Here is a 16,042-nt window from a genome sequence, read left to right on the forward strand (position 1 = left end):
GTGATCACAGTAACCTGTTATATGCGGCAGTAGGACCAGCCATACATAGTGCAGTGTATGTAATACATCAGACATATACAGGACCAGTGATCACAGTAACATGTTATATGCGGCAGTAGGACCAGCCATACATAGTGCAGTGTATGTAATACATCAGACATATACAGGGCCAGTGATCACAGTAACCTGTTATATGCGGCAGTAGGACCAGTCATACATAGTGCAGTGTATGTAATACATCAGACATATACAGGACCAGTTATCACAGTAACCTGTTATATAGGGCAGTAGGACCAGCCATACATAGTGCAGTGTATGTAATACATCAGACATATACAGGACCAGTGATCACAGTAACCCGTTATATGTGGCAGTAGGACCAGCCATGCATAGTGCAGTGTATGTAATACATCAGACATATACAGGGCCAGTGATCACAGTAACCTGTTATATGCGGCAGTAGGACCAGCCATACATAGTGCAGTGTATGTAATACATCAGACATATACAGGGCCAGTGATCACAGTAACCTGTTATATGCGGCAGTAGGACCAGCCATACATAGTGCAGTGTATGTAATACATCAGACATATACAGGACCAGTGATCACAGTAACCTGTTATATGCGGCAGTAGGACCAGCCATACATAGTGCAGTGTATGTAATACATCAGACATATACAGGGCCAGTGATCACAGTAACCTGTTATATGCGGCAGTAGGACCAGCCATACATAGTGCAGTGTATGTAATACATCAGACATATACAGGACCAGTGATCACAGTAACCTGTTATATGCGGCAGTAGGACCAGCCATGCATAGTGCAGTGTATGTAATACATCAGACATATACAGGGCCAGTGATCACAGTAACACGTTATATGTGGCAGTAGGACCAGCCATACATAGTGCAGTGTATGTAATACATCAGACATATACAGGGCCAGTGATCACAGTAACCTGTTATATGCGGCAGTAGGACCAGCCATACATAGTGCAGTGTATGTAATACATCAGACATATACAGGGCCAGTGATCACAGTAACCTGTTATATGCGGCAGTAGGACCAGCCATACATAGTGCAGTGTATGTAATACATCAGACATATACAGGGCCAGTGATCACAGTAACCTGTTATATGCGGCAGTAGGACCAGCCATACATAGTGCAGTGTATGTAATACATCAGACATATACAGGACCAGTGATCACAGTAACCTGTTATATGCGGCAGTAGGACCAGCCATACATAGTGCAGTGTATGTAATACATCAGACATATACAGGGCCAGTGATCACAGTAACCTGTTATATGCGGCAGTAGGACCAGCCATACATAGTGCAGTGTATGTAATACATCAGACATATACAGGACCAGTGATCACAGTAACCTGTTATATGCGGCAGTAGGACCAGCCATACATAGTGCAGTGTATGTAATACATCAGACATATACAGGGCCAGTGATCACAGTAACCTGTTATATGCGGCAGTAGGACCAGCCATACATAGTGCAGTGTATGTAATACATCAGACATATACAGGGCCAGTGATCACAGTAACCTGTTATATGCGGCAGTAGGACTAGCCATACATAGTGCAGTGTATGTAATACATCAGACATATACAGGGCCAGTGATCACAGTAACCTGTTATATGCGGCAGTAGGACCAGCCATACATAGTGCAGTGTATGTAATATATCAGACATATACAGGACCAGTGATCACAGTAACACGTTATATGTGGCAGTAGGACCAGCCATACATAGTGCAGTGTATGTAATACATCAGACATATACAGGGCCAGTGATCACAGTAACCTGTTATATGCGGCAGTAGGACCAGCCATACATAGTGCAGTGTATGTAATACATCAGACATATACAGGGCCAGTGATCACAGTAACATGTTATATGAGGCAGTAGGACCAGCCATACATAGTGCAGTGTATGTAATACATCAGACATATACAGGGCCAGTGATCACAGTAACATGTTATATGTGGCAGTAGGACCAGCCATACATAGTGCAGTGTATGTAATACATCAGACATATACAGGGCCAGTGATCACAGTAACCTGTTATATGCGGCAGTAGGACCAGCCATACATAGTGCAGTGTATGTAATACATCAGACATATACAGGACCAGTGATCACAGTAACCTGTTATATGCGGCAGTAGGACTAGCCATACATAGTGCAGTGTATGTAATACATCAGACATATACAGGGCCAGTGATCACAGTAACCTGTTATATGCGGCAGTAGGACCAGCCATACATAGTGCAGTGTATGTAATATATCAGACATATACAGGACCAGTGATCACAGTAACACGTTATATGTGGCAGTAGGACCAGCCATACATAGTGCAGTGTATGTAATACATCAGACATATACAGGGCCAGTGATCACAGTAACCTGTTATATGCGGCAGTAGGACCAGCCATACATAGTGCAGTGTATGTAATACATCAGACATATACAGGGCCAGTGATCACAGTAACATGTTATATGAGGCAGTAGGACCAGCCATACATAGTGCAGTGTATGTAATACATCAGACATATACAGGGCCAGTGATCACAGTAACCTGTTATATGCGGCAGTAGGACCAGCCATACATAGTGCAGTGTATGTAATACATCAGACATATACAGGGCCAGTGATCACAGTAACCTGTTATATGCGGCAGTAGGACCAGCCATACATAGTGCAGTGTATGTAATACATCAGACATATACAGGGCCAGTGATCACAGTAACATGTTATATGCGGCAGTAGGACCAGCCATACATAGTGCAGTGTATGTAATACATCAGACATATACAGGGCCAGTGATCACAGTAACCTGTTATATGCGGCAGTAGGACCAGCCATACATAGTGCAGTGTATGTAATATATCAGACATATACAGGACCAGTGATCACAGTAACCTGTTATATAGGGCAGTAGGACCAGTCATACATAGTGCAGTGTATGTAATACATCAGACATATACAGGGCCAGTGATCACAGTAACCTGTTATATGCGGCAGTAGGACCAGTCATACATAGTGCAGTGTATGTAATACATCAGACATATACAGGACCAGTGATCACAGTAACCTGTTATATGCGGCAGTAGGACCAGCCATACATAGTGCAGTGTATGTAATACATCAGACATATACAGGACCAGTGATCACAGTAACCTGTTATATGCGGCAGTAGGACCAGCCATACATAGTGCAGTGTATGTAATACATCAGACATATACAGGGCCAGTGATCACAGTAACCTGTTATATGCGGCAGTAGGACCAGCCATACATAGTGCAGTGTATGTAATACATCAGACATATACAGGACCAGTGATCACAGTAACCTGTTATATGCGGCAGTAGGACCAGCCATACATAGTGCAGTGTATGTAATACATCAGACATATACAGGGCCAGTGATCACAGTAACCTGTTATATGCGGCAGTAGGACCAGACATACATAGTGCAGTGTATGTAATACATCAGACATATACAGGACCAGTGATCACAGTAACACGTTATATGCGGCAGTAGGACCAGCCATACATAGTGCAGTGTATGTAATACATCAGACATATACAGGGCCAGTGATCACAGTAACCTGTTATATGTGGCAGTAGGACCAGCCATACATAGTGCAGTGTATGTAATACATCAGACATATACAGGGCCAGTGATCACAGTAACCTGTTATATGCGGCAGTAGGACCAGCCATACATAGTGCAGTGTATGTAATATATCAGACATATACAGGACCAGTGATCACAGTAACCTGTTATATAGGGCAGTAGGACCAGTCATACATAGTGCAGTGTATGTAATACATCAGACATATACAGGGCCAGTGATCACAGTAACCTGTTATATGCGGCAGTAGGACCAGCCATACATAGTGCAGTGTATGTAATACATCAGACATATACAGGGCCAGTGATCACAGTAACCTGTTATATGCGGCAGTAGGACCAGCCATACATAGTGCAGTGTATGTAATACATCAGACATATACAGGGCCAGTGATCACAGTAACCTGTTATATGCGGCAGTAGGACCAGCCATACATAGTGCAGTGTATGTAATACATCAGACATATACAGGGCCAGTGATCACAGTAACCTGTTATATGCGGCAGTAGGACCAGCCATACATAGTGCAGTGTATGTAATACATCAGACATATACAGGACCAGTGATCACAGTAACCTGTTATATGTGGCAGTAGGACCAGCCATACATAGTGCAGTGTATGTAATACATCAGACATATACAGGGCCAGTGATCACAGTAACCTGTTATATGCGGCAGTAGGACCAGCCATACATAGTGCAGTGTATGTAATACATCAGACATATACAGGGCCAGTGATCACAGTAACCTGTTATATGCGGCAGTAGGACCAGCCATACATAGTGCAGTGTATGTAATACATCAGACATATACAGGGCCAGTGATCACAGTAACCTGTTATATGCGGCAGTAGGACCAGCCATACATAGTGCAGTGTATGTAATACATCAGACATATACAGGACCAGTGATCACAGTAACCTGTTATATGCGGCAGTAGGACCAGCCATACATAGTGCAGTGTATGTAATACATCAGACATATACAGGGCCAGTGATCACAGTAACCTGTTATATGCGGCAGTAGGACCAGCCATACATAGTGCAGTGTATGTAATACATCAGACATATACAGGACCAGTGATCACAGTAACCTGTTATATGCGGCAGTAGGACCAGCCATACATAGTGCAGTGTATGTAATACATCAGACATATACAGGGCCAGTGATCACAGTAACCTGTTATATGCGGCAGTAGGACCAGCCATACATAGTGCAGTGTATGTAATACATCAGACATATACAGGACCAGTGATCACAGTAACCTGTTATATGCGGCAGTAGGACCAGCCATACATAGTGCAGTGTATGTAATACATCAGACATATACAGGACCAGTGATCACAGTAACCTGTTATATGCGGCAGTAGGACCAGCCATACATAGTGCAGTGTATGTAATACATCAGACATATACAGGACCAGTGATCACAGTAACCTGTTATATGCGGCAGTAGGACCAGACATACATAGTGCAGTGTATGTAATACATCAGACATATACAGGACCAGTGATCACAGTAACACGTTATATGCGGCAGTAGGACCAGCCATACATAGTGCAGTGTATGTAATACATCAGACATATACAGGGCCAGTGATCACAGTAACCTGTTATATGTGGCAGTAGGACCAGCCATACATAGTGCAGTGTATGTAATACATCAGACATATACAGGGCCAGTGATCACAGTAACCTGTTATATGCGGCAGTAGGACCAGCCATACATAGTGCAGTGTATGTAATATATCAGACATATACAGGACCAGTGATCACAGTAACCTGTTATATGCGGCAGTAGGACCAGCCATACATAGTGCAGTGTATGTAATACATCAGACATATACAGGGCCAGTGATCACAGTAACCTGTTATATGCGGCAGTAGGACCAGCCATACATAGTGCAGTGTATGTAATACATCAGACATATACAGGACCAGTGATCACAGTAACCTGTTATATGCGGCAGTAGGACCAGCCATACATAGTGCAGTGTATGTAATACATCAGACATATACAGGACCAGTGATCACAGTAACCTGTTATATGCGGCAGTAGGACCAGACATACATAGTGCAGTGTATGTAATACATCAGACATATACAGGACCAGTGATCACAGTAACACGTTATATGCGGCAGTAGGACCAGCCATACATAGTGCAGTGTATGTAATACATCAGACATATACAGGGCCAGTGATCACAGTAACCTGTTATATGTGGCAGTAGGACCAGCCATACATAGTGCAGTGTATGTAATACATCAGACATATACAGGGCCAGTGATCACAGTAACCTGTTATATGCGGCAGTAGGACCAGCCATACATAGTGCAGTGTATGTAATATATCAGACATATACAGGACCAGTGATCACAGTAACCTGTTATATAGGGCAGTAGGACCAGTCATACATAGTGCAGTGTATGTAATACATCAGACATATACAGGGCCAGTGATCACAGTAACCTGTTATATGCGGCAGTAGGACCAGTCATACATAGTGCAGTGTATGTAATACATCAGACATATACAGGACCAGTGATCACAGTAACCTGTTATATGCGGCAGTAGGACCAGCCATACATAGTGCAGTGTATGTAATACATCAGACATATACAGGGCCAGTGATCACAGTAACCTGTTATATGCGGCAGTAGGACCAGCCATACATAGTGCAGTGTATGTAATACATCAGACATATACAGGACCAGTGATCACAGTAACCTGTTATATGCGGCAGTAGGACCAGTCATACATAGTGCAGTGTATGTAATACATCAGACATATACAGGACCAGTGATCACAGTAACCTGTTATATGCGGCAGTAGGACCAGCCATACATAGTGCAGTGTATGTAATACATCAGACATATACAGGGCCAGTGATCACAGTAACCTGTTATATGCGGCAGTAGGACCAGCCATACATAGTGCAGTGTATGTAATACATCAGACATATACAGGGCCAGTGATCACAGTAACCTGTTATATGCGGCAGTAGGACCAGCCATACATAGTGCAGTGTATGTAATACATCAGACATATACAGGACCAGTGATCACAGTAACCTGTTATATGCGGCAGTAGGACCAGTCATACATAGTGCAGTGTATGTAATACATCAGACATATACAGGACCAGTGATCACAGTAACCTGTTATATGCGGCAGTAGGACCAGCCATACATAGTGCAGTGTATGTAATACATCAGACATATACAGGGCCAGTGATCACAGTAACCTGTTATATGCGGCAGTAGGACCAGCCATACATAGTGCAGTGTATGTAATACATAAGACATATACAGGGCCAGTGATCACAGTAACACGTTATATGTGGCAGTAGGACCAGCCATACATAGTGCAGTGTATGTAATACATCAGACATATACAGGACCAGTGATCACAGTAACCCGTTATATGAGGCAGTAGGACCAGCCATACATAGTGCAGTGTATGTAATACATCAGACATATACAGGACCAGTGATCACAGTAACATGTTATATGAGGCAGTAGGACCAGCCATACATAGTGCAGTGTATGTAATACATCAGACATATACAGGGCCAGTGATCACAGTAACACGTTATATGCAGCAGTAGGACCAGCCATACATAGTGCAGTGTATGTAATACATCAGACATATACAGGACCAGTGATCACAGTAACACGTTATATGCGGCAGTAGGACCAGTCATACATAGTGCAGTGTATGTAATACATCAGACATATACAGGGCCAGTGATCACAGTAACCTGTTATATGCGGCAGTAGGACCAGCCATACATAGTGCAGTGTATGTAATACATCAGACATATACAGGACCAGTGATCACAGTAACCTGTTATATAGGGCAGTAGGACCAGCCATACATAGTGCAGTGTATGTAATACATCAGACATATACAGGACCAGTGATCACAGTAACACGTTATATGCGGCAGTAGGACCAGCCATACATAGTGTAGTGTATGTAATACATCAGACATATACAGGGCCAGTGATCACAGTAACCTGTTATATGCGGCAGTAGGACCAGCCATACATAGTGCTGTGTATGTAATACATCTGACATATACAGGGCCAGTGATCACAGTAACACGTTATATGAGGCAGTAGGACCAGTCATACATAGTGCAGTGTATGTAATACATCAGACATATACAGGGCCAGTGATCACAGTAACCCGTTATATGAGGCAGTAGGACCAGCCATACATAGTGCAGTGTATGTAATACATCAGACATATACAGGGCCAGTGATCACAGTAACACGTTATATGCGGCAGTAGGACCAGCCATACATAGTGCAGTGTATGTAATACATCAGACATATACAGGGCCAGTGATCACAGTAACATGTTATATAGGGCAGTAGGACCAGCCATACATAGTGCAGTGTATGTAATACATCAGACATATACAGGGCCAGTGATCACAGTAACCTGTTATATGAGGCAGTAGGACCAGCCATACATAGTGCAGTGTATGTAATACATCAGACATATACAGGGCCAGTGATCACAGTAACATGTTATATGCGGCAGTAGGACCAGCCATACATAGTGCAGTGTATGTAATACATCAGACATATACAGGACCAGTGATCACAGTAACACATTATATGCGGCAGTAGGACCAGCCATACATAGTGCAGTGTATGTAATACATCAGACATATACAGGGCCAGTGATCACAGTAACATGTTATATGCGGCAGTAGGACCAGCCATACATAGTGCAGTGTATGTAATACATCAGACATATACAGGGCCAGTGATCACAGTAACCTGTTATATAGGGCAGTAGGACCAGCCATACATAGTGCAGTGTATGTAATACATCAGACATATACAGGACCAGTGATCACAGTAACACGTTATATGCGGCAGTAGGACCAGTCATACATAGTGCAGTGTATGTAATACATCAGACATATACAGGGCCAGTGATCACAGTAACCTGTTATATGCGGCAGTAGGACCAGCCATACATAGTGCAGTGTATGTAATACATAAGATATATACAGGACCAGAGATCACAGTAACCTGTTATATGCGGCAGTAGGACCAGCCATACTTAGTGCAGTGTATGTAATACATCAGACATATACAGGACCAGTGATCACAGTAACCCGTTATATGCGGCAGTAGGACCAGCCATACATAGTGCAGTGTATGTAATACATCAGACATATACAGGGCCAGTGATCACAGTAACACGTTATATGCGGCAGTAGGACCAGCCATACATAGTGCAGTGTATGTAATACATCAGACATATACAGGGCCAGTGATCACAGTAACACGTTATATGCGGCAGTAGGACCAGCCATACATAGTGCAGTGTATGTAATACATCAGACATATACAGGGCCAGTGATCACAGTAACACGTTATATGTGGCAGTAGGACCAGCCATACATAGTGCAGTGTATGTAATACATCAGATATATACAGGGCCAGTGATCACAGTAACCTGTTATATGCGGCAGTAGGACCAGCCATACATAGTGCTGTGTATGTAATACATCAGACATATACAGGGCCAGTGATCACAGTAACCTGTTATATGTGGCAGTAGGACCAGCCATACATAGTGCAGTGTATGTAATACATCAGACATATACAGGGCCAGTGATCACAGTAACCTGTTATATGCGGCAGTAGGACCAGCCATACATAGTGCAGTGTATGTAATACATCAGACATATACAGGGCCAGTGATCACAGTAACACGTTATATGAGGCAGTAGGACCAGTCATACATAGTGCAGTGTATGTAATACATCAGACATATACAGGGCCAGTGATCATAGTAACATGTTATATGAGGCAGTAGGACCAGCCATACATAGTGCAGTGTATGTAATACATCAGACATATACAGGGCCAGTGATCACAGTAACACGTTATATGCGGCAGTAGGACCAGCCATACATAGTGCAGTGTATGTAATACATCAGATATATACAGGGCCAGTGATCACAGTAACCCGTTATATGCGGCAGTAGGACCAGCCATACATAGTGTAGTGTATGTAATACATCAGACATATACAGGGCCAGTGATCACAGTAACCTGTTATATGCGGCAGTAGGACCAGCCATACATAGTGCAGTGTATGTAATACATCAGATATATACAGGGCCAGTGATCACAGTAACCCGTTATATGCGGCAGTAGGACCAGCCATACATAGTGCAGTGTATGTAATACATCAGACATATACAGGGCCAGTGATCACAGTAACCTGTTATATGCGGCAGTAGGACCAGCCATACATAGTGCAGTGTATGTAATACATCAGACATATACAGGACCAGTGATCACAGTAACATGTTATATGCGGCAGTAGGACCAGCCATACATAGTGCAGTGTATGTAATACATCAGACATATACAGGGCCAGTGATCACAGTAACCTGTTATATGCGGCAGTAGGACCAGCCATACATAGTGCAGTGTATGTAATACATCAGACATATACAGGACCAGTGATCACAGTAACATGTTATATGCGGCAGTAGGACCAGCCATACATAGTGCAGTGTATGTAATACATCAGACATATACAGGGCCAGTGATCACAGTAACCCGTTATATGAGGCAGTAGGACAGGACCAGTGATCACAGTAACCTGTTATGTGCGGCAGTAGGACCAGCCATACATAGTGCAGTGTATGTAATACATCAGACATATACAGGACCAGTGATCACAGTAACCTGTTATATGAGGCAGTAGGACAGGACCAGTGATCACAGTAACACGTTATATGCGGCAGTAGGACCAGCCATACGTAGTGCAGTGTATGTAATACATCAGACATATACAGGGCCAGTGATCACAGTAACCCGTTATATGCGTCAGTAGGACCAGCCATACATAGTGCAGTGTATGTAATACATCAGACATATACAGGACCAGTGATCACAGTAACCTGTTATATGCGGCAGTAGGACCAGCCATACATAGTGCAGTGTATGTAATACATCAGACATATACAGGACCAGTGATCACAGTAACCCGTTATATGAGGCAGTAGGACCAGCCATACATAGTGCAGTGTATGTAATACATCAGACATATACAGGACCAGTGATCACAGTAACCCGTTATATGTGGCAGTAGGACTAGCCATACATAGTGCAGTGTATGTAATACATCAGACATATACAGGGCCAGTGATCACAGTAACCTGTTATATGCGGCAGTAGGACCAGCCATACATAGTGCAGTGTATGTAATACATCAGACATATACAGGGCCAGTGATCACAGTAACGTGTTATATGCGGCAGTAGGACCAGCCATACATAGTGCAGTGTATGTAATACATCAGACATATACAGGGCCAGTGATCACAGTAACCTGTTATATGCGGCAGTAGGACCAGCCATACATAGTGCAGTGTATGTAATACATCAGACATATACAGGACCAGTGATCACAGTAACCTGTTATATGAGGCAGTAGGACAGGACCAGTGATCACAGTAACCTGTTATGTGCGGCAGTAGGACCAGCCATACATAGTGCAGTGTATGTAATACATCAGACATATACAGGACCAGTGATCACAGTAACACGTTATATGCGGCAGTAGGACCAGCCATACGTAGTGCAGTGTATGTAATACATCAGACATATACAGGGCCAGTGATCACAGTAACCCGTTATATGCGTCAGTAGGACCAGCCATACATAGTGCAGTGTATGTAATACATCAGACATATACAGGACCAGTGATCACAGTAACCTGTTATATAGGGCAGTAGGACCAGCCATTCATAGTGCAGTGTATGTAATACATCAGACATATACAGGGCCAGTGATCACAGTAACCTGTTATATGCGGCAGTAGGACCAGCCATACATAGTGCAGTGTATGTAATACATCAGACATATACAGGGCCAGTGATCACAGTAACCTGTTATATGAGGCAGTAGGACCAGACATACATAGTGCAGTGTATGTAATACATCAGACATATACAGGGCCAGTGATCACAGTAACATGTTATATGTGGCAGTAGGACCAGCCATACATAGTGCAGTGTATGTAATACATCAGACATATACAGGGCCAGTGATCACAGTAACCTGTTATATGCGGCAGTAGGACCAGCCATACATAGTGCAGTGTATGTAATACATCAGACATATACAGGGCCAGTGATCACAGTAACCTGTTATATGCGGCAGTAGGACCAGCCATACATAGTGCAGTGTATGTAATACATCAGACATATACAGGGCCAGTGATCACAGTAACCTGTTATATGCGGCAGTAGGACCAGCCATACATAGTGCAGTGTATGTAATACATCAGACATATACAGGACCAGTGATCACAGTAACCTGTTATATGCGGCAGTAGGACCAGCCATACATAGTGCTGTGTATGTAATACATCAGACATATACAGGACCAGTTATCACAGTAACCTGTTATATGAGGCAGTAGGACCAGCCCACCTGAGCTAAATGTTTATATTATCTGGATGTGGGCACAATTCTTCAACCCAAGTCCCCTGCTCTGCGAAGTATTGGAGCAAGTCCGGTGGTCTGGGGGAGAGGCAGTAAAACCTAGCACCAGCACTGGGACATATATGTACACATTAATCTGCTTAATCACTCAATAGTATATTTAATACAGTATTAATAATTAACACTGTAGATGTTGTATTTAAAGGCAAAACTTTCTGTATCAAACATATTTGTTCCATATAAATAACATAAGTGGTCAGGAAAGGGTAAACTTCCCATAATAAATATAAATACATAGTGTAATCTGTAGGAGATAGAACAGAGTTCTCCAAGCACACATACTCCCAGCTCATGGTGAGACTCCTGTCTCTTCTTGCTGCCAGCTGCTCTCTGGGCCTGTGACTCACTACACGCACACTCGCGCACACTGCTGCCATTGGGCATGTACAGCAGTTCTCTTATATCCCTTATTATGCTGTGGCCACAACTAGTAAATTTGGATTCTATATTACTGCTATTGCGGTCATGATTTGAGTCGCTAGCCTGGTTTCCAGGCAACTGAACTCCCCCCCCCCCCCCCCCCCCATAGTTCGCCTATGAGCCCTGGGGCTGAACTATACTAGGTTTATGTCCCCACACCAGACTCCACCATCTGCCCCACCTGGATAGATATATAAAATAAAATGTATTTTCCTTTAGGTACCCCAGGAAACCTATTCTCCTAGTGTGGACCCACAAGGTAGCTGGGAGAACGAGGAAGTACAGATGCACCAATATCCAGAATGGGAGGCCAAGCCAGCGCAGACAGTGTGGACAACAGAGGGTGAGAACTGTGTACATCTAGGGCAAATAATAATTGCATATTCAAACATGGTGCGCACAGGGGAACAACTACTCTCCTGGGGGCACTGATGACGGATTGACTCAGGTTTTCAAGTGCACATATAAATATAACATTTACAAACTGCTTACGCATAGTATTTTATTGCAGATGGAGTCGATTCACTGGACAGCAACTCGGTGACACAGTTTGTTGTGGGGGAACCCACAACACCCCCACCCTCTCAGCCTCCGCTACCAGCGCAGCCTGGCATCCAGGAAGATCTACTCCGAGGGCTTTCAGATTTCAGGTGCCAGCTGACGAGGGAGTTGGAAGCCACGAGAGTAGAAATGCGAGAAGGGGCAGAGATGGTCAGGTCAGCCATAGCTGGTGTGTCTGCTGAGATTCATCGGCTTGGCCTGATCCTGCAGCCTCTGGTCAATGTTATCGCTACTGGAAACTTGTTTCGCCGCCCCACGAACGTTGCCCCTATGACATCTTTGCTCCATCCCCAGCAGGAGACGCCACCTGATGACACTATGGATGTTCCCCAGACAGCTACACCTCAGAAAAACTCTTTTGCCAGTAGACATGAGGATCCACCCCTTGATCACCTCACACCTCGTGATACACCCACCGAATGCTCCACAGAGTCTATACCTGAAATGATTTCCTCAGTCAAAACAGAAGACCTTACGGACAATCCGCAGCCTTGTACATATCAGGCTCAATCCATGGTGGACACGCCTATCTCTCAGTCATTGTTTCTACCCCATCACGATGTACCCAAAGTGTGCTCTATGAGGTCATCTCATAAGGCTGCTACCTCAGCCATCCCTGATTTTTGTGCGAGTATCCCTCCACCCAACATGTGTCATATAAACAGTCTTGACTATCTACATGAGGATTCAGCTTGTACACATTCGGCCCATCTTTCTGATCACGAGGCACCCACTGCTGACTCTCTGAGGCCTGTCCCTGAGGTTACTTCACCAGCCAGCCATTGTGATTTCATGGACAGATCTTCTCAAAGGGATTCTCCTCCGATAATCTCTGTACACCACAACAATCACGATCAATCCACTGTGCGCTCCATAGGGTCTCCCCATGTACACTTGTCTCCAGCGAGGTCTTCAGACTGCTGTACACAAGACCTGTTCCCATATAATTTTGAGGAGCACCCTGAAAGGGACACTAACTCTGTCCATCACCAATGTACGTCACCTTCTCGCTCTCCTGGCAGTTTTCAGGGAGCCGTTGACGAAGTGCCGGACTGCCCATCATTCGTAAGGAAAACGCCCGAAAACGCACAAGATGCAACGGTGCCAAATTTATCCACATCCCCTGTTACTGTGCCAGGCTCCTCTACCGCCAGCTCGGCAGTGATGGCACAAGACCAAGTTGAGATGAACTTGGAAGAAATCTCTTTGAAAGAAACTGTAGCTAAGTCCTCACAAGACCTTTCTGGGGTGTCGCGCACAGCAGAGACTTGTGCCTTTCCGCAATTTGTGTGCGTACAGCCAAAAATGTGCAACCGGATGTCACCGAACTTTGATGTCACGTCACAATCTCCCCCCACATCACCACTCTCGCCACTTGCATCATTGTTGCCGTTGGACGGGGAGATCATACCCATGTTGCAAAGTGTCGCTGACTGAGTTCACCTTCCCGCACATTCATAGGACGCTAATAAATTTTTTCTCCTGATCCTATTGTTTTAGGTCATTTTTTAAAATGTAGACCATTCAGTCGGATCCTCCCAGTTCTCCATGTCCCCTTTCCATAGTTTGTGTTTGTTTTGTTTCTTTAGTGGTTTAATCGTTGTCTGTTATGTTTTATTTTTGTTATTCCAGCACTGTGTGATTTTCTTTTCTTTCCAGCCCATAAAAATATCCCATTTCATGGACTTCGGATGGGGCAGTTATGTTATCGAGTCAGCTGAGTCTCTGGTGTTGCTGTAAACTCCCATCTAATTTGCACAAGCTTATACAGCTGTTTTAATAAATATGAAATGTTAATTCTTTAACCGGCTTGGATTTTATTTAAAAAAAAAATTTTTGTGTGCAAAAGCTTCTGTGCATCCAATAGAATCAACCAGATCTCAGCGTCCACTCAACTTCCAATAGGCTGCAGTTCCGTGTCCACGCCCACAACGTGCCCACGGCACACTTCTCCTACTGTGCGGGGTATCCTATTACCCTTCGGTAATTTGGCGTACAAAAAAAATAAACTACTTTTATTGCGATAAAAGCCCGATGGTCATTATCGGGCTATCCAATTATAGCCCCTTTTTTTTTCATGCGAAAAAGTACAGTTTCTTGCCTGAAAACACACAGGATCCGTGAAAAAGCCGCGGACCTATGTACTTTCGCGGCAGCGATCTCCGAAAAAAAAACAACCACGTACTTATCAGGGATTTGGTTTCGCTTGTCCCCGTTGAGTGCTGGCAATGGGGTCAATTGGATAGCCCCGAAGGTGGTAATTAGCAGCGGCAAATTGGCGCAGATAATAGGATATTGCCCTGTATGTGCGGATGCCCCTTTGCAATCCAGTTACACCTACTCACCAGCCAGTGTAGATGCAGTCGAGATGCGTAAGACACTGGAGTCTATTTACTAAGCAGTGTTAGGAGACGGAGTGAAAGTGATAAGGTGCCAGCCAATCAGCTCCCAACTGTCATTTTTCAAACGCAGCCTGTGAGATGGCAGTTAGGAGCTGATTGGCTGGTACCTTATCACTTTTCACTCTGCCTCCTAACACTGCTTAGTAAATAGACCCCTGTATCACCTGCAGTTGCGCGTTCAGGCATCTACACATGCGCAGTTCTGCTCTTAGAGTGGTTCTGTGAGCACCTCTGAGTCAGACCCAGATTGTGAGGGGGGGGGGAGTCTCAGCAGACTTCCTGTCTGTAATCCCACTGAAGGACCCTGCTCTTAGCCACCTTTAGCCAAAAAATGGCTGGTGTCATGGAACAGTTGGCTGTCATTCAGCTTCATATAGTAATGTAAATGCAGGTACTCCGGTCAGATTGGACGTAAATCCGACTCAGGTGTGCAAAATGTGCTTTTTAATGCTGTTTTACG

General features: G+C 44.1%; 1 protein-coding gene across 4 annotated transcripts in view; it reads left to right on the forward strand.

The window, feature by feature from the left end:
- LOC148506484 (uncharacterized) overlaps nucleotides 1-14,985 on the forward strand; it is a 35,408-nt gene extending 20,423 nt beyond the window's left edge. For all 4 annotated transcript variants that reach the window (XM_088446503.1, XM_088446504.1, XM_088446501.1 and 1 more), the window contains exons 6-7: nucleotides 12,839-12,962; nucleotides 13,131-14,985. In XM_088446503.1, the coding sequence (XP_088302629.1) occupies nucleotides 12,839-12,962; nucleotides 13,131-14,617 (1,611 nt within the window). In that variant the 3' untranslated portion in view covers nucleotides 14,618-14,985. The remainder of the gene's footprint in view (nucleotides 1-12,838; nucleotides 12,963-13,130) is intronic.
- The last annotated feature ends 1,057 nt before the right edge of the window (nucleotides 14,986-16,042 follow it).

The sequence above is a fragment of the Taudactylus pleione genome, unplaced genomic scaffold (genome assembly GCF_031769625.1).
Source record: "Taudactylus pleione unplaced genomic scaffold, aTauple2 ptg000400l, whole genome shotgun sequence".
Lineage (NCBI taxonomy): Eukaryota > Metazoa > Chordata > Amphibia > Anura > Myobatrachidae > Taudactylus > Taudactylus pleione.